Source organism: Typopeltis vanoorti, chromosome 21 (genome assembly GCF_054136105.1).
Source record: "Typopeltis vanoorti isolate ZY-2024b chromosome 21, IOZ_Tvanoo_1.0, whole genome shotgun sequence".
NCBI classification, from domain to species: domain Eukaryota; kingdom Metazoa; phylum Arthropoda; class Arachnida; order Uropygi; family Thelyphonidae; genus Typopeltis; species Typopeltis vanoorti.
The window spans coordinates 15,074,818-15,096,268 of NC_143569.1; the positions used below are offsets into that span (position 1 = coordinate 15,074,818).

At 36.1% G+C, this 21,451-nt stretch overlaps 1 protein-coding gene across 4 annotated transcripts in view; it reads right to left on the reverse strand.

The window, feature by feature from the left end:
* The window catches only part of LOC150094641 (tudor domain-containing protein 7-like), a 624,604-nt gene that overhangs the window by 16,956 nt on the left and 586,197 nt on the right, over positions 1-21,451 (reverse strand). For all 4 annotated transcript variants that reach the window (XM_090410991.1, XM_090410989.1, XM_090410990.1 and 1 more), the window contains exon 24: positions 13,878-14,000. In XM_090410991.1, the coding sequence (XP_090267117.1) occupies positions 13,878-14,000 (123 nt within the window). The remainder of the gene's footprint in view (positions 1-13,877; positions 14,001-21,451) is intronic.

The following is a 21,451-nucleotide window of genomic DNA, read 5'->3' on the forward strand; positions in this document are numbered from 1 at the left end:
ATTCGAAAGAGGACAAAGAACACATCAGAATGGATATCAGGAGGCTGCTTAGGACGGATAAAAGAGAATAGTGTAAGAGGAAAGGTAGTAAACGTGTTGCCTAGGTATAACTGTGGTGAGATGAGGTGGAGAGCAAGGATTATGAATGATATGTTGGCCGAAATGTGCGAGGAGAGGGGAGTACAGTTTGTTAATGTGTGGAATGAGTTTGAAGGATGAAGTGAACGGTATGGGAGTGATGGACTGCATTTGAGTGGTTATGGTGTGAGTCGCTTGGAGAAAACTGTTGTTGGAAGGTAGGGAAGTGAGAATCAGATCAAGTGGGAAGTGATGTGGAAGAACAGGAGAATAAATTATTATTATTATTTGACACCTGTAGGGAGTCCAAAGACTCATTGAGGGAGAGTGTGCCAACAGCATCGAACGATTGGTCCCTTCCAACTACTAACCGCGCTCAAACTTACTTAACTGAGCCATTAGTAGCAGAGGCTCTACCTATCGACCAACCTTTGCCGGCCAGAGAGATTGAAGAGGTTGTTATGAATGAGGAAGTAAGTGGCATGAGTATGGAAAATGAGAGAATGGGTGTGCATGATGAACAGGGAAATGGGGAGCCTCAGAGTGGAGAGGATCCTCTTGGAGCATATCTAGACAGGAAAAGAATGGGATGACCTGGGATCAAGAGGGAACAGTTGGAATTGAAGAGGGTTCTAAAATGAATAAGCAGAAAGGGAAATGGCCCCAGTCGAGCATGGAGAGATCACATCGAATGAGTGGTATCAGTGGAACTAGCTGTAGATCCAGGAATGAGCTGTTGTTTTTATATACAAATGCTAGAAGTGTAAGAAACAAGGCAGATGAAATGGTTGTACTAATTGAGTCTGTTCACCTCAAAATTGTTGGAATAAGTGAGACATGGTTAGATGAGGACGACATCCTGACAGGAATAGAGATGGAAGGGTATGATGTGTTTCATGAGGATAGAAGGGGTAAAAAGGGAGGGTAGTGCTATTGATGATAGAGAAAGAGATATGTTCATACAAAGTAGACATGCAAGAGGCAAATAGTGCCAGTGGTTTTGAGGCAGGTCTGAGATTGAGGTGAATGGAATCAAATACTTGGTTGGATGTTTTTATAGATCAGGAAATGTGGATGTAGTGACTATGAAATGTATAATAAAATTAGCCAAGCAAATAAGAAAAGTGTGATCATTATGGGCGATTTTAATTATGGCAATATAGATTGAAACGATGAGATAGCAACTGGAAGCAAAGAAAATGAGTTTCTTGAGTTTTTGAAGGATAACTACCTCAGACAGTATGTAACAGAGGGCACACAAGGATTGAGGGTCTTGGATTTAGTCATCTCATCAGAGGATGTAATTATAAACGAAGTGTCAAATCACCCACCAATTGGTGAGAGTGACCATTAGGTGATTACCTGGGTGGTTGCCAGCAGTGTGAGGACTTCTGTAAGAAAAGGGTATATGTGGAACTACAAGGGGGTTGATTATGAAGGGCTCAGGAGACAGCTTGCAGGTGTAGCATGGAATGAGAAGTGAGCTGGAAAAGAGATGAATACAGCTTGGGGGATTTTCAAAACTATCTAGTAGATGCAATGTCTAAATGTATTCCAAGGGTGAGAAGGTTAAATAAGGTAAGTGTGAAATGGATGAATAAAGAGATTAACCATGCGATACAAGGACATTCTGGAGGCAGCATAAGAGAAGTGGAAATAACCAATTCCATGAGGTTTACAAAGACCAGGCAAGGCAGGTGACTTGGTTGGTGAGGGTAGCTAAAGTGAGGTATGAACAGCAGTTAGCTAATGAAGCCAAAAAGAATCCTAAGGAGTTCTTTCGATATGCAGCCAGCAAAAAAAAAGAATGATTATGAAAGGATGACATTGATTGGAGAAAATGATATAAAGACGGCTGTTGCAGAATGTGTGGTGGAGATACTTAATGAGTAGTTCATAAAGCTCTTTCAATCTTGTGAATGTGACTTAATGGAGAGATTGAGAAGAGTTGATGTTGGGGGGGGGGAGACTGTAAGTGAGCAAGATGTGTATGGGGAGTTGAAACTAGATGATAATAAGGATGTGGGACTAGATAATATATCACTACGTATTCTGAAGGAATGTGCCAGGGAGTTGACACCTGCCTTGACATATTTTTAATGTGAGTATTGCACTCAGTTAGGTTCCTAAGGAGTGGAAGGAGGGCAAGATTGTGCCACTTCATAAAGGAGGTGATCGAACTCAAGCATCAAACTATAGGCCTATCTGTGTGTCAGGTGTTGTGGTTAAATTGTTGAAGAAGCTTGTGAGAACTAGGATCCAGAATTGGGTTGACAACAATGATATTATCTTTGATGGACAGCATGAATTTGCTAAAGGGAGGTCATGTTTTAGTAATCTACTTATTACAATAAAGTGACTGTTTCCTTGGACAAAGGATAAGGATACGCAGTAATATACTTGGATTTTGCAAAGGCTTTTGATAGATTACCTCATGATAAGTTGACAGTCAAACTAGAGCAGGTGGGGTTGGATATTAGATTAGCGCATTGGATGGGAGACTGGCTATCTGATAGGTATCAACAAGTTGTGTATGGGGGAGTAATATCCAGGAAAAGGAAAATCACCAGTGAAGTGCCTCAGGGTCTGTTTTAGGGCCATTACTATTTAACTTGTATATTAATGATATGGGTGAAGATTTGGATGGAAAAGATATTCAGTTGTTTGCAGATGATGCAAAGTTGGGACGAACCATGAAGAGTAGAGATGATGTTGTGGCCTTTCAAGAAGACTTGAATAAATTGAGTGATTGGGCATGGAAATGGTGATGCGAGTTCAATGTTGCAAAATGTAAGGTTTTAAAATTTTGAAAACAAAGATGGGATGCAGAATTTATGCTTGGTGAGGATATATTGTTGGAGGTGGAGGAAATAAAAGATCTGGGGGTGATAGTGGATAAGGATCTGAAATTTAGAGGACACAGCCAAAATTGTGAAGACAACACAAAGGCTTCTGGGAATGATACGGAGGACACTGACTTGTAGAAGAAGGGAGATTCTTGCGTTGTATAAGGCTTTGATTAGGCCAAACACGGACTATTGTGTCCAGATTTAGTCACCTCATTTTCAGAAGGACGAAGAGATGTTGTTTCTGGAATGTCGAGTATGAGGAAAGATTGAGAAGATGTAATTTGAGGAGGAAGAGGGGAGATATGATAGAGACCTACAAGTTAGTAAGGGGCTGTTATAGGATCAATGCTGGAGAAGTTCTATGAAATAAAGTGGGAGATTGGGGAGGACCAGAGATCATCCCTGGAAACTGTATAAAGAGGGTGTGTGGAGTAGGTTTTTTTTCGTGCAGAGTTGTAAATGATCGAAATGTCTTGCCTGAGAGTGTGATGTCTGCAAGGAGTTTGAGTGTGTTTAAGACACGGTATGATTAGCTGTGTGTGATAAAAGTACCTCCCAGATGAGTCTGACTCCATGAGGTCTTTGGGTAATAATAATAATAACCCACTCAACAGCATGCCCAACTGAAATGGGCATGCAACGCCACTGATATATATATATATATATATGAAACGTACTATTAACTCGGGGTTGGGATATGCTCATTTTTTTTTTTTTTTAAATTAACTGACTTAAACCCGAGAATTATAACACAATGACATTTATTTGAAAAAAACGCAACATGTTTCGTCAAAAATGACTTCTTCAGGCGATAAGAACATAGAAAGATAATAAAAGACACTTAAATTAACATTGACACACTCTAAAGCTATACAATTATAAAGCCATAATACTCGACTGTAAATTACAGTTATTATGAGCTTGAACTACAGTCCGAGTTAAAGTTCTATTGTTGTACACCTGTGCGTGTGTGGAATCACGCGATCTCCAGTATCTAATAGTAGAGTTATTAGTATATATAAATATAAATAGCGTTTTGTATCGCAAATCCTCTCTGTTAACAGTTCAAGTTTAGCTCTAGTGTAAATACGGTGTGCTCTTTCTGTAGTAATGATTTCTTTAAATTGTAGGAACTTTGGAATAATTGAGGAAAACTTACATTTCTTCAAGAAGATGAGTCTGTTGATATTAATTCCAATGCTCTTTAGTGTCTTCTGTTAACAGAGAGGATTTGCGATACAAAACGCTATTTATCTTTGCTTTTCACAGAAAAAACATCTTTAGAAAACCAATTAGCAGCCTGCTTAGATCTGGATTCTTGGAATCACATTAAAGATTTAAGTACACACTGTGCATTACATTATCAAAACTTAAACAAAAGCTAATCAGAAAATTCAACTTTCTCAAGTCAAAACAAGAAAGATCTACCTTAAATAATTGTCATAGCAGTCTTAAGAATTTGGTGATTAACAAATCGTCATACGTGCTAAGTCCTGATGAAGAGAAAATTCTCGAAAAAGGCCTAAACTTTGTGTTAGCACCAAAATGCATCCCTAAAGAATTACTTTTAACTAAGATGGAGAAGGCAGCTTCGCTACTTCCTACCGCAGATGCGAGTTTACTTCGCATCGAAGCAATTCTTGCAATCAACGACGCAAAACCTCCTTCTGATAATATATCCCCTAGTGAGAGACTTGCAATTAAAAATCTACGGATTAACAAGGACATTGTCATCTTAAAGGCTGATAAGGGGAATGCAACTGTAGTTCTAGATAAAATAGACTACCGAGAAAAAATCTTAGCACTGTTAAATTCAGATAGTTATTTGGAAATTGAGAGAGACCCAACAAGAGAAATACACAATAGAACAAATAATCTCCTACAAAAGACCACAGAAATTCCATGGAATACACGGCTCTCCATCTGCTCTTTACACCCCCTCATTCCAAGGTTATGTGGACTCCCGAAGGTACACAAAGAAAACTATCCACTGAGACCTATAGTAGACAGCATTGACTCACCCACATACAGGTTATCCAAATATTTGGCGTCATCGTTAAAAGCTTATGCAGGAAAATCTTCTTCTTATATTAAAAACTCAACAGATTTTGTCTCTAAAATAAAGGACCTAAAACTAAAATCTTCTGATATCATGGTGAGCTTTGACGTGGTAGCACTCTTTACCAACGTTCCGACACAGGACGTTCTCCATATTTTAAAAAACAAGATTTCAAATAAAATGTTCTCTCTGTTATCTCACTGTGTAAACTCTGGCTATTTTGAATTCGAAGGTAAACTATACAAACAGGTCAAAGGATTAGCTATGGGAAGCCCTCTCTCTCTCCTGTGTTAGCCAACATTTTTTTCGAGGACTTTGAAGAAAAGGCAATCTCCTCTTTTACTTTAAAACCAAAAATTTGGCTTAGATATGTGGACGATATATTCCTCATATGGGAGCATGGTACTGAGAATCTTAACAAGTTCCTCGACCACTTAAACAACCGCCATCAAGATAATTGACTATGGAGATTGAAGAAAATAGTTCCATCTGCTTCCTAGATGTTAAACTCACCAAGACGCCTGAATCAATTAAAGTCTCTATTTTTAGAAAGCCAACACACACAGACAGATATTTGCATGCGTCCTCCCATCACCATCCAGCGCAAAAGTTGGGTATTATATCAACTCTAGCGAATCGTGCAAGATCTGTACTGTCAGATGAAGAACTGAAAAAGGAACTACAACATCTTAAATGGACCTTTAAAAACAATGGCTACTCTCTAAAAAGTATCAACAACCAATTATCCCGCCGCCAACGTAACAACATAGAGACACAGGATGACTCCAAAGGTCATATCGTCTTGCCATATATCAGCTCACTATCCAAAAGCTGAGCAGAATTCTAAAGAAGTTTAACATAAAAACGTGCTTCTCGACTCTGCCAAAAATAATATCACGCTTCAACAACTATAAACAACCTCACAACCTTCTACAATTCCCAGGTGTATACAAGGTCACTTGTGAATGCGGAAAGCCTTACTATGGGCAGAGAGAGAAATCTATCTTACTACGTCTCGAAGAGCATCAGAGAGACATTGCTTATAAGAGAACCAGAGCAACTGCTCTGTCGGGCCATGTCCTGCTTTCAATAAACACGAACAACGAAGGCCACCAACATGAAATAAATTGGACATTGACTTCAAACCTACACATCAGCCATGATGAAATAGAGCGCCGCATTGTCGAGTCAAGGGAAATCACCTTAGATCCTTTTCATTTGAATAATAATCTTAGCTATAATTTCGCAGACTCTTTCAACTCTACTATTAGATACTGGAGATCGCGTGATTCCACACACGCACAGGTGTACAACAATAGAACTTTAACTCGGACTGTAGTTCAAGCTCATAATAACTGTAATTTACAGTCGAATATTATGGCTTTATAATTGTATAGCTTTAGAGTGTGTCAATGTTAATTTAAGTGTCTTATTATCTTTCTATGTTCTTATCGCCTGAAGAAGTCATTTTTGACGAAACATGTTGCGTTTTTTTCAAATAAATGTCATTGTGTTATAATTCTCGGGTTTAAGTCAGTTAATATATATATATATATATATATATAAAAGACAACATTTGGTTTTAGAAGGAGGGCAAGATTGTGCCACTTCATAAAGGAGGTGATCGAACTCAAGCATTAAACTATAGGCTTATCTGAGTGTGTCAGATGTTGTGGTTAAGTTGTTGGAGAAGCTTGTGAGAACTAGGATCCAGAATTGAATTGACAACAATGATATTATCTTTGACGGACAGCATGGATTTGCTAAAGGGAGGTCATGTTTTAGTAATCTACTTATTACAATAAAGTGAGTGCTTCCTTGGACAGAGGAGAAGGATACACAGTAATATACTTGGATTTTGCAAAGGTTTTGATAGATTACCTCATGATAAGTTGATAGTCAAACTAGAGCAGATGGGGTTGAATATTAGATTAGTGCAATGGATTGGAAACTGGCTATCTGATAGGTATCAACAAGTTGTGTATGGAGGAGCGATATCCAGGAAAAGGAAAATCACTAGTGGAGTGCCTCAGGGGTCTGTTTTAGGACCATTACTGTTTAACTTTTATATTAATGATATTGGTGAAGATTTGGATGGAGATATTCAGGTGTTTGCAGATGATGCAAAGTTGTGACGAACCATGAAGCGTAGAGAAGATGTTGTGGCCTTACAAGAAGACTTGAATAAATTGCATGATTGGTCAAGGAAATGGTGATGCGAGTTCAATGTTGCAAAATGTAAGGTTTTAAAATTTGAAAAACAAAGATGGGATGCAGAAAACTCTTTTTTGTGAACTCAAGTTGCTAACAACCAGAATGTTTCTATTGTTCCAATGCAGAAGTTTGTGATAAGGTAAAGACTGGTAAGCCCGTAGTCATCTCTTCTTTTTGAAAATGAATCTGAGTGGAGCAAAGAGCTGCAATATCATATCGAAATTTTCCTGTAATAAGGAGAAATGTGTTATTGATGTAAAAGCTTGTAAAGAGATGCATGTTGGTTGTCGAGAAAAGAGGAGAATAGAAGTCATATATAAAATGTTGAGAAAAATTTTTTATGTAGGAGAGAGAGATAATATATCTAACTCCTTCAGAATCATTGCTAATTTTTTGCTAAGAAATGCATTGAACTGTTAATACTCTCCACAGCCAGAGTAATGTTATTTTTTGTATATTTCTGCATACTGTCAATAGGATTTGAGGATAGTGTTGCATTAATTTTTTTTTTACATCAGAAGCCCCAGAAGTTTAGTAACTCACTAGTTTTGATAATTTTTCAAGAATCATAGCTAACTGCTGTGGAGGTACAAGTATGCAACACCTATAAATTTATTTTATTGATTTAAAAAATCAATAAGTAAGTGGAAGACATATAGTAATAAATAATTACAGACAACACTTACGTAAATCAATTATTTATTTCTGTAGAACTTTTGGCTATGAAACATAGCCAAAGTTCTACAGAAATTTTTTCTAATATATTATAGTAAGAAGAGGTAAACATAAAAACAAACAATTAAATTGAAAGAATGATATTATATGCACTATCGACTGTGGGAGGATAACTCCATGTACATTAACAGATAAAGGAATAAATTTAAAAAATAAAATTTTAAATTTAAATAATTAATTACAATTTTTATAAAACACATGAATGCTGAGTTTTGGGAAGTTATTAGGATAACTTCCCTAAGAAGGGGGAAATAGTTCCACTGCATAAAGGAGGTTCCAAGACTGCTGTTGTAAATTACCGACCGATTAGCATATCAGGAATCTTTGTCAAGGTCTTGGAGAAATTAGTCAAGAGAAAAATACAGGATTGGATAGATGAAAATGGGATACTGTATGGGGGGAACATGGTTTTGTGAAGGGTAGATCATGCCTCAGTAACATGCTCACATTTTTTAACACAGTGACGGCTGAACTGGATAAAGATAATGGGTTTACAGTGATTCTACTGGACCTTACCAAGGCCTTTGAGAGGATACCATATGGAATTCTAATCAGTAAAGTGCAGCATATGGGGATGGATATAGGGTTGGTGAGATGGATAGGAAGGTGGTTGATGGAGAGATATCAGAGTGGTTTATTCAGGAGTAGAGTCCAAAAAGATGGACTGTGACTAGTGGTGTGCCGCAGGGTTCTGTTCTTGGACCAATACTTTTCAATTTGTTCATTAACGATATAGGAAAGGATCTGAGAAGAAGTGCTCACTTGTTTGCTGATGATGCAAAGTTGGGTAGAGCAATAGTGAGTGCACAGGATGTCAAAATTTTGCAAGATGATTTGGATAGTTTGGAGGACTGGGCTAAGGAAAATGGATGTCGATTTAATGTGGCCAAGTGTAAGGTTATGCATTTTGGGGTGAAAAGATTAGCAGCAGTATATCACATTGGTGGAACCGTACTCCAGGGATTTGGGAGTGTTGGTGGATAGGGAGTTGAAGTTTGGGGGGGGGGGGGGGAGAGCACATGGCAAAAGTGGCTAAATCAGCTCATGAAATCACTTGGTTGCTGAAAAATACTTTAACAAGCAGAGACAAACAAGTTATTGTTCCTCTGTATCGAGCCTTGATAAGACCACATCTAGACTACTGTGCCCACATATGGGCACCAGTGTTTCTTCTTGATGGGGAGGAGGTGGAGAGGATCCAGAGACGAGTGACCAAGATGATAGCAGGTCTATGGAATGAACCTTATGAGAACAGGTTGAAGATTTGTGGGTTGCAAAAATTGGTTGATAGGTGGAAAAGGGGTAATATGATTGAGACATTCAAATTACTGAAGGGTTTCTATAAGATTAATTCAGAAGATATTTTTGAGAATAGGACTGGTGGTGGTAGGACTAGGGGCCATACGTGGAAGCTGGGGAAAGAATGTGGTTAGTAAGAGTGTTAGAGCTAGGTTTTTTACTTGGAGAGTGGTGAATGAGTGGAATAAGCTGCCAGAGTCTGTTGTGGGTGCTATGACTGTGAAGGAGTTCAAGGCGAGGTATGATAGATACTGTGTGAATGTCGAGTAGTTGTTCTTGACATGATGTCATGGCTTTCCTCGATGAGTCTGTCGACTCCTTGGAGTAGCCTGAAATAATAATAATAATAATAATGTGAGGAGCTTAGGATCTTTTTCAGACATAGCCAAGTTAGTTGTCTTGGGCATGGACTGCAGGGTTTTTCTCCCCAGTTTATCTGGGGTTCTTCATCCCACAAGCAGGCAAACCAGCCCAGTGAACACACGACTCTACAGACATAGGTTACCTCCAGGAATAAGGAGTAACCAACCTATTCCGTAGGATTTCGGTTTCGAATGCCTACACGGTAAAAAGTGTAGGTCTACGTGCGAGTGTAAATTAGGATAGGAACTTCGCACTGAAACAGAGTTACATCTTATGGCCCCACATGTAGGACCAGAATAAGCCCAGATCCCAGTCATATCCTATGCTATCCAACTCCATACAGGGGATTCTAGAAGTCATTCTCTGATAAGTCCTCCATGCCACCAGTGTGCCCTTCAAAGGGAGTATCTTAAAATCAGCCTGAGAGAGTCAAAAGCTTAACAAATTCATATAACTCTACTGACACAATGCACCTTAAAAAAGTGGTGTGAAAAAGTTTCACGTTTGGTTACTAGGGCAGGATTTTTGGACCAGGTTAAAAATGAATAAACAAAATACAAATATACAAAAATTAATAAGAACAAAAACAAAAATCCTTAACCCATCAATAATACAAATGTATTATATGTTTACAACCTCTTGAGGATAGGATTTACATTAAAAAAAAATATCACTTACACAATCAAACCTTAAAATAAATAATGGTCAAGATTTTTCGAATATATTTTTAAATTATCTGTAGAAGTTTATGTATTTCATCCACGAATCAAACACACAAAAAGTTAACAATTTAAATTATTCAAATTTTCAAAATGCACAATAGAAGAACAGTAGCAGCAAATATTCTTTCATACAATCACACCTAAAAGATAAAAGACAATGACATCTATACCTGAATATTATTAAAATACACTCATAGTCTGTTTTAGTAGGAATCAAATATATTATTGATTTATTTCCCAAACTTTGTCTAGTAATCAACAAGAAGAAACCGCTTTGGAACATCCATTTTTTTTTTCTTTCTTTTACTTGACGTTAAGTCCATAAGCACATTATATTACCTTTCTTTTAATTTCCAGTCACAAAAATTCACACACATTTTCTACTTAAGGTAAGTTAATTTTTCAACAAGAACTTAAATAATAGTGAAAACACAGATAACACCACTATTCATTATTGGCATTAGTTCATTTCTTAAAGGAAACATTAGAAACTCTTCCTTTTCTCGCTTTTCCTTTACACTTCTTTCAACATATATTCTTTTTCACATGTCCATCAACTGACTATAAATTATATATTTAGTTTAATCCTTTATGCAAGTGTAAGCAAACAAAGTTTGCACCTGAAGTATCTTCAGGACTGAAGCAACTCGTAGCAAAGGTGGACAAAGCTTCACATTACTTGTCTTAGTATCCCTTAATGCAAACCACGTCTCCATGCGGAGATGTATAATGCTATGCATTATGGGAGGGCTCACTACTCAGACTGGCTTCTACCTTTATTGAGGTCTCTTCAGTGGGAGCCAGACCCAGAGGTGATAGCAAGGTTGAAGCAATGCAGAAGTCATATTTACCTATATGAGTTACCAAAAGGTGTGAGACACCTTATTATTAAATTACTCTGAATTAGAGAAAGTTGTAAGTTTTTTCTTCCACTTGGTTAAACTATAAATTATATATTGAGTTTAATCCTTTATCCAAGTGTAAGCGAACAAAGTTTGCACCTGAAGTATCTTCAGGACACACTCGTGAAGATACTTCAGGTGCAAACTTTGGAGCATGGAGACATGGTTTGCATTAGGGGATACTAAGGCAAGTAATGTGAAGCTTTGTCCACTTTTGCTACAAGTTGCCCCAGTCCTGAAGATACTTCGGGTGCAAACTTTGTTTGCTTACACTTGGATAAAGGATTAAACTAAATATATAATTTATAGTCTAACCAAGTGGAAAAAAAACTTTCTCCATCAACTGACTGTTCTATTCAGAATATAGCATACACTATATTTTCAATAATTGTGATACCAGCTGGTCCTGATAGCTGGGTATCATAAATAGTAAACAGCAGTACAATCAAGAAAGACAGCATATTTGTGCATGGTACAAATCAAGGCAAAGCTTCCTTTTAACTTGATGCCTAATTAATATAATTGGCAGAAAAACAGCTACAGGTATTTTAGTTTGAATGATGGAAGGTGTGTAGGCATGTACATTTTGACAATTCTTTTTACATTGATGACTTTAATGTGAGGTATGGTTAGGCATAATGGCTTCAAACTACAAGCTCTGCTGCATTCTTTTTACACTGGAATATCATTTAGACTAATGAGTTAAAATTTTAATCGACATAATGATATCCATATACATTTTATTTAATAATAAAACTAACAACATTTGTCTACAGAAAAATTATGTACAGATGTTTAAATGTCGTTACATACTTCCTGGTCTAATAGCAGCAATCTGTTAATTTGTTCTGTTGATTGCCATCTGAAATAAGATAGCCGTGAATGTGTTAACTCCCACATTCCTTTCTTCCTATTATTTTTACTCCTGTTGATTGCAATTCTTCTATTATCAGTAATACCCCCACAAATTGTGTTGTTTCCATCCTCTCTGAAAATCCAATACCCTTTACATTTTATCCCCATAATTATATCGTCAATTGGTAGTTTCCTTCAACTTTTCTTCATCAAACTATTTTTGCTGATGCTGATAATGTATAGTCAAGTCACTAACTAATGCTAAAAACTCTTCACACTTATTTGGATCCTTCCAGCATTAGTATATACGAATTGCACTATTCCTGAGTCTCAACTATCTTTGTATTATTTAGTGAATGCATTATTCAGGTTTGACACCTGAGAAGCTAACTACAATCAGCTTTTGACCTCTTCATTCTCATACACTGAACTCAATGTTGCCAGCATGCATACTCACCTGCATCTCTCCTTAAGAGCTGTATTCTCCCTCATTTTGCACTTCCATAGGTTTTTCCAGACATCCAACTCCAAATCAACTCAAGCACAATTCAGTCATATTTAAGTCCTTTCAATCACTCCATACATCTACTAACTGCACTGGAATCATGGCCATTCTTGTGAATTCTCTCCTATTGTACATATTTGCAATCTTTACTGATCACTATCTCTCTTTTTCAATTCTTTCAATAATAATTTTACCTCCTTTCTCTCTTATTCCATATTTATCACCTTCCACATCATTCACATCTACCCAAACTATTTATTTTTCCTCTTTCTCTCTTTGCATTTTCACAGCATCACTAACATCCTTAATCTTTACACACACACACACACACAAAAAAAAAAGTTTGTCAAGCACACCTATCATCATGAAATCACTACACAACTGTCTTTCTCCTCCTCTTTCATATTTTACTTCTCTTCCATTTCAGCTCTCCCTTTTTCTTTGTTGTGCCACTCGCTAAACACCTCCAATTGCTTAAGATTGTGCTTTATCCTGTGCACAGACAATTGTAAGCATGCTATTTCTTTCATATTATCACTGATCAGTCAACTTTGTTTCTTAGGGATGAAGAGTGATAAAGAGAAGATCTAGTGTTGAGTGATCTGTGGAATGCTCCTAAAAGGAGCATTTCACATATCCATTACAAAAGGAGTTTTTATAGGACTGATGCAGAGGAAATTTTCCAGCAGTTAACTGCCAAATAAGAGAAAAACCAGAGATCACGTCTCAGAACTGAATAAGAGTGTGGTTAGCAAAGGTGTGAAGACTAGATTTTTTACTTGAAGAGTGATGAATGGGTTGTCAGGCTGTTGCGAGTGCTTCGTTGGTGAATGTATTCAAGGAAAGGTATGACAGATCTTATATGCATTGTGTGGAACTCCTGCGATAAGTCTTCAGACTTCATGAAGTTCCCATGCCATAATAATATTTTGTTTACCTTTACTCACTCCTGACAAGTGCATTCATATATATATTCCTTTTGAAGACCTACCCATTTTTGTACCTTTTACCAGCAACGTTCACCATTGTGCTACTTTGCTTGTAACACATCCCACATTTCTTTCACTCGCTTTTGACACTGTCTTTGTTAATGAATACATCATTCTCTCTCTCACACACACACACATTGCATCTCACAAAATGTGTGCTGATTTACTCGTGATCTTATTATGACTTTATATTAACTTTTTCTTATACTATATCGTTAAAATAGTTTCTCTTACTTCCAATTATGGACTTTTTTTTTTAGATATATTATACTATGTATTAATAATTAATAATAATATATATATTTACAGTAAATGGATCTCTTCCTATTATGCTTTTCACATATACTCGATACCAAATATCATCTGTATGCTTGCCAGCATAAAAAAGCTCTTCTTTCAACAAACATTCATGCATATCTATGATATTTTCCTGAAAAAAAAAAAAACGAAAAAACACTAGCATTAGTTTGAGTGTGTGCTTTTTTTAATGCAGAAAAATCCTGAAATGTATAGATATTATTTATTGCATTATTGCTTCCATGTTACAATAAAGAGATAAAATGTTCCATGTAACATTTTATCCCATTAAAGATTTAAATTTATCTCATGGAAGATTTAACATTTTTTAATATGCAAAATCTTCCATGTTACAATAGAGAGATAAAAAATATTTATCTCTCTACTTGCTTTTGACTTTTGTGCTTAAAAAAAAAAAAACTTTCTATTTCCAGTAACCAGTAATTTAGTCTGTAGTATCTAGTCTAAGTTTTAATAAACAAATGCATATTAATTTCAACTTTCAGACACATAAAAATTATATTTGAATACTCTAATTACTGGCTACTATATATTTTATTCTGAATTTGATGGGCTCTAAAACAGTTCCATAATGATCAAGTTACTAAATATATTTTAGTATATTGATTCTCATACTACACTATACTTATATTATAATAATGGAGGTGGTTTAAAAACTTTCATTCTATTTAGTATGTGTAGCATGTATTCAACAGCAAATGTGAATAGGTTACTGAATAAAGGAGGCAGTGGTGCTAGAATTTGCCATGTCGAATGTAAGCTAAGATTCAAATGAGAGAACAAATAATGAGATGACATGGCAGATAGTGATGCATACATAGTGAAATGCAAGCAAGGTGGCAATAGCGGGATGAAAGAAGTGAGAAAGAGAGAAGATGTGAAAGAAATAGGGAATAAAAGAAGAGTCAAGCATGATGTTGGAACTTTCAAAGCTTCGGATAAGTGTTGTATAATACTACATGAGAAACGGAGAGACTAGACTAAAAGGTTCCCACTGATGTGCTTTTGTGCAGAAGTGGTTGCTGCACTGAGATATGAGTGGCTCTGCTTGGGGCCACTGCTGAGATTATGGCTCTGCATGGGTGGGGTTGAGACTGTCACTGAGTGGAACCGCTGCCGAGTAAAATGATCCTTCAGGTTGCTTGCTTTTTACTTTTTCCCACCTCCATAAGGAAATTGGAAGAATGACAGTGCGTTGCATCTTTAATTGGAAAAGACTTAAGTTTGATTCTCACTGTGATGAGAGGAATCTTTATTGGGTATTTTCAATTTAAGGCGAGTTAGTCAATCTCATATCGATATAGTAGGGTTTTTTCTGCTCAGAAACTCAGGTTTTTATACAGGCAAATTGGCATTGAGAAAACACAATTTACAGACAAAAAATACTAGTGGTAGTGGGCAGTAGATGGCAGTGGCATAGATCAACGGCGCTTCCCAAACTGTGGGCCGTGGCCCCCTTGGGGGCCATAAGTTTTGTTGAGGGGGCTATGAAATAATGAAAAGAAATTTAAAATGTTTTAAGACTAAGTAGTTCTTTTTTTTAAATCTTAAAAGAAACTTATTTAATTTTTATTATTTCTTTTTTGTTATTTTTTATATTTTAACGGGAAAAAAAAATTCACACATTGGTGTTGGTTCACAAATTTTGCTTCCTGCGTATTTCGGTGCTTAATGAATATTAGTAAATATATGCTTATTCATATAAGTTTCATTTCAAAGGCATTGATAAGCAGCACAAAAAAAAAAAAGCTTATAAATGCAAAATCTTGAATATAAATACAATAAATATTATAATAATATATGTCTGTATTACGATTTCTTTTCCAATGGGGGGGGGGGGGCGTGAAATATTTAATTTTTCCAAGGGGGGGCTTTGGCATCTATAAATTTGGGAAGCACTGGTGTAGATGATGATGATAGTTGCAGTTTGCTGTAATGGTGGAGATGGAGGGCTGTAGAGTAGATACTCTTCCTCAATGAGTCTCTGGACTCCTTGGAGGTGTCGCGTATTGACAATAATAATAAAAGCATTAAGTTATCAAGTAAGAAAGAAGAAGAAAGCTGAAATGGATTTAAAATGATATGATATAACAGTTTCATGATCGGGGGTGTGCTGGACAAGTGAAAAATTAAAGCATGTTTCCCAGCTTTAATTTTTTTTAAGCACGACCCATGACATGACTGATGAAGAAATATGAAAACAAGAAGAGCGAGTGAATAATATGATTGTTAACAAATGATTTCAAAGGAGAAAATACAGTAAGATAAGAAATGATATGAGAGTTAAGTGAGGCAAACAAGGAAGACCAAAAGAGCAAAGACTGTGAGCCTGTCCATAACAGGAGTGAGATGGAAAGCTTAAACTGCAAATGAGAAGTAGAAATGTAGATAAGTAGATTGTGTAGGAGAAATGGCATTATATAGATGTAAGATTGACTTTGATGGGCAAAAGGATTTGTCCACTTACAAGATGGGTTGTTTGAATGGTTTTAGTGCTCGGAGAAATTATTTGGTGAAAGAGCCTATATGAACTATCAGTGAAACCAGATATGCCTGAGTGGTTGTATGCATGCATTAAATAAAGTATGATAGAAATTGCGATTGTAATGAGAGAGAGAGAAAATGATAGCTTTTTAGGGATCACCACAGGAAATGCAGGATTAGTTTTGTGAGGTTATCCTTCACCTTGAGATGGTTCTGGCATCTCTAATGCCAGAACCATCAACGAATAAAGATGAGGAGTTCTCAGCAGTATTATTAGTGAACTCAAAAAATTAATTATATTAATTATCAATTTAATATCTATAGTGAGACAGTGATGAAAAATATTGAAAAACAAAAAATAGGAATTAGTATCGATGGTATAAAATACAACAATCTTAGATATGCTGATGATACCACTCTAATAGCAGAAAACAGAAACAAATTAATCAAATTACTGCAGCTACTAATTGAAGGTAAAGAATTTGGATTAGATATAAATGCAAAAAAGACCAAATTTATGAAAATCTCATAAGAAAACAGATCTGAGCCAGAAATATTCATAAACAATATGAAAATTGAACATACAACAGAATACAAATATTTAGGCAGCTACTTTACTGCAGATGGAAAAACAAGATCAAAAAATAAAAATAAGAACAGCCATAGCTAAAAATGCATTCTGGAAAAATAAAAATCTCAGAAGTTCTGTGAGTATCGAGACAAAGAAAAGAATGATAAGAACATTAGTGTGGCCAATTTTCACACATGGAAGTGAGACCTGGATATTCAAGAAGAGAGTAAAGCAACAAATAATGGCCTTTGAAATGTGGTGCTATAGGAGAGCTTTGAAAATCCCATGGACAGAACATGTGACAAATACAGATGTCCTACAGAGAATGAGTACACAGAGATCTTTATTACAGGAAATAATCCAGAGAAAGATGAGATTGGCAGAACATGTACCGAGTGGTTCAGCAGGACAGACAATACTAACAGTTTTAGAAGGAAAAATTATGGGAAAGGGATCAAGAGGCAAAAAACAAAGGACATGGCTTGAAGATATAAGATCATGGACAGGATCACATGGCTATGCAGAAACAAAAAGGGAAAGCTATCAACAGAGAGAACTGGAAGGACATGGTGCTGCACCCTCTCACTGAGGAAGCTACATGAAGCAGCAGCTGCAAAATGGCACTAGTATCTGATATCTTTGACAAGTTGGTAAAGAGATCTGTGAGATTCCCTTACTTGTATGTTTGTCATACCTCCTCTCATCCACCTATTTCTCACTGTGAAAGATAACATTTCTTTAATCTCTATATGTGCATAATTCCACAGGCTAAATATCATGTTGGCTGCCCTCAGCAGGATTTTTTTTTTTAGCTGTATCTCTATCTTCATGGAATTCAGGTGACCATAATTTTTCTTTTCATTATGATAGGCTGACAGTGTAGGCAAAACAAAATGGATGTTAATTTAATGTGGGAAATGTCAAGTTATGCATTTTGGGATACAAAGATTACAAGCTTTGTATCCCAAAGCTTGTAATCTTTGGATCACATTGAGGGAAATGTTCTCAAGGAAATTGATGATGCTAGGAATTTGGAGATAGTAGTAGTAGATAGAGAGCTGAAGTTTAAAGAGCACATTGCTAAAGCAGCCAAGGAAACTCACAGGATAATTTGGTTATTGAAGAATACACAAGTAAAGATATAAGGGAGTTACCATTCCTCTTTATAAAGCCTTGATAGGACAGATCTGGATTACTGTGCTTAGATCTGGTCACTTAGGTTTCTTGGAGATGAAGTGGTGGAGAAGATCCAGAGCAGTGATAAGATGGTGAGTGATCTCTGGAACGCTTCCTATGAGAAGAGATAGAGGATTTGTGGATTGCAAAAGTTGGTTGAAAGGGGAATATGATAGAAGCATTTAATGTTCATAGACCTTTATAATATCACTGATCAGTGGCTCTAGTACAGAATCCTGTGGTATTCTGCTGATCATTCTCCTTTTAGACTCAACTTCTCCACACGTCAGTTTCTGATACCTGTCAGAATTACACAAAAGTGTTTGTGGTGTCTTGCAAAGGTCTTTAAGTTACTTCAAGATTTTTACAAGATTGATGTAGGGGAAATGTTTCAGCATTTGCTTGGAGTGGTGGAAAAAAAAAGAGGTCATCCCTGGAAGTTGAATAAGAGTGTGGTTAGCAAGGGCATGAGGACTACATTTTCACTTGAGAGTGATGAATGAAAAGAATGAGTTGTCTCAGTCAGTTGTGAGTGTTTGTTAATGATTTTAAGGAGAGGTATGATAGTTATTGTGTTGATAGTTAAGGCCTCTCACGACAAATCTTAGGACTCCATGGAACATAATGCCACCATATCTGTGTAATCACATTATTCACATGTAATACCACAGATATTATTATTGTACAGGCACCTCCATGGAGTCAAGATTCAACATGAGAGACCCAAATTATAGGCTGATGTGATGAGTCAATCACTTTAATGCGACACGAAGTTCATTTTCTGTGTGCCTTCATCTCTAGGTTTCTTGCTTCAGTGACTACTTGCAGCAAATTTCCATTAATATAATCATTATTCTGAGCTGCCATAGCTCAGTAGGTATACATGAAACCCTTTAGTCAGAAAGACCTGGATTCGGTTTCTGTCCATGACGTAAGGAACCTTTATCTGGTCTCTTTCAACTGAAGGTGAGTTAGCAGGTCTCATATGGGGGTGGAAGGTTTTTCCTACCCGAAAACTCTGGTTTTTCATCCCTTAGAACAGGCAAACCAGCCCCATGAATACACACGATCTACACTCATTAATACTTGCCTGAGCGGGATACAGCAGAGGAGTGACAAGTCAGCTGCATTAATTCGTCATAAACCCCCTCATTAGGGGACTCAACCTGTTCTAAGGGATGGATAAGAAGGGAAGGAATCATTATTCTGCATGCAATAACCTCACCTCAAAAACACATAACCTTTCACTTAACACTGTACTGATACTCATAATTTTCCCATAGAATTATACTTTTCAAATCTGTATCAGCTTTATTCCCATAGAATTATACTTTTCAAATCTTATCATCCTTCTTAACATTCTGAATCAGCAAATAACTGGATATTATCCTTTAGACCATTTACAATATCACTGATCAGTGGCTCTAGACAGAATCCTGTGGTATTCCACTGGTCATTCTCCTTTTAGACTCAACTTCTCCACACATCATTTTCTGATACCTGTTAGAATTACACAAATCACTGCAGTACAGTTTGAAGTGTTTGTGGTGTCTGGAGTTTGGTGTGTGTGCTTTTTTTTTTTTAACCTTTCTTTCACACAACAGATAATATGTGAATAATATCCTTCAACAGGAACGAACAGCCCAGAGAACCCTAGCATTTAAGGTTACTGTATATAAATAAATCCATTTATCAGCTGTTAACAACACTGGAATAAGATTATAGTAACATATCACATTTTTTTTTTTTTTTTTTTTTTAACTATCTAAAGCAGTGGTTCTCAAACTGGGTGCCACAAGTATGCCACAAGGGTGCCGTGAAATTTTGAATCGTTTATTTGAAAAAAGCAAAATATTCAACTGCCACAAAAACTAAATCAAAAACAAAAAAAAATTACATATTTTGATTTTAATGGATGAAGCATATATAAAAATTATCATTTTTTGTATCACTCTTATATTATATCCTGGGATTTCATTAGATCACCGCGTGTTGTAGTAACTAGATATGTGACGGCACAATAAATACTGAACTAATGAATGGTTAGTTGTCCTGCTGTCTGTTTTAGTATTTCTCTGTTCAGTGTGACAAGTATTATACATGATCATTTCCCCTAAACAAAAATCATGAGTCTTTTGTCATCGGTGAGAATAAACGAAATACAATATTAAAGTCGTTAAATTCAGCAAGTAGAGGTTTTTCTTATTGTTATATATTCCAACTATAACGAGAGACATCGTAAACAAATGTTTTTCCTTTTTCCATCTGGAAAAAAAATTATTTACTTGAAATAAATTTTAAAATAAAATATTAAAGTTACATTATGCCCTTCAAAATCATGAATAATTTTTTCCTTAAAAAAAGAAGTGAAGATTCTGACGATCAAGAAATGTCTACTTGTAGCAAAGCTAACGAACCAATTCGCACTAATAAATTATCAAAAACTGATACTTGCATTAATGAAGATTTGACTAATTTTAACGTTCAGCAACAAAAAAGCACTAATGAAACAACAGAAACAGAAAGAATAAGTTCATGTAAAAAGGGAACAATGAAAAAGAATGTAAAAACTTGTTTATATCAAGAGAGCTACCTAAAAATGGGATTTACGTGGTGTGGTGATAAATTAATTCCCAGACCTAAGTGTATTTTGTGTGGTTTGGTTCTATCAAATGAGGCTATGGTTCCTAGCAAATTATTGCGACATTTATCCACAAAACATGACAACTTGCTTGTCAAATAAAAATCCTGAATATTTCAAAGAGTTAATAAGATTACAAGAAAAACAAAGTAAAAGTTTTGTAAGAAAGTTTACAATTTCCGACCGAGTTCAAGAAGCGAGTTATTTAGTCGCTGAAATAATTGCAAAGGAAATGAAGCCTCATACTATCGGCGAAACCTTGATTCGTCCGGCCTGTTCAGCAATTGTGAGAACAATTTTTGGTACTGAGGCAGAAGAAGAAATAAAGAAGATTCCATTATCAAATGATACTATGAGTAGACATATTAATGATCTGTCAGTCGATATTGAAAAGTCAGTTATAACCAAAATAATCTAATCAAAATTTTAGTTTGCAGTTAGATGAGTCAACTGATATCGGTGGTAAAGCACACTTACTTGTTTTTACTCGATTCATTGAAGATGATAAAATTATCGAAGAATTTCTATGCTGCAAGGAATTAGAAAAAACTATGACGGGAAAAGATGTTTTTGATATAATGAACACATATTTTAATACAAATGGCCTATCTTGGAAAACTTGTGTGGGTATATGTACAGATGGTGCACCCTCTATGGTTGGAATTACAAAAGGGTTTTTTTCCTTTGCTAG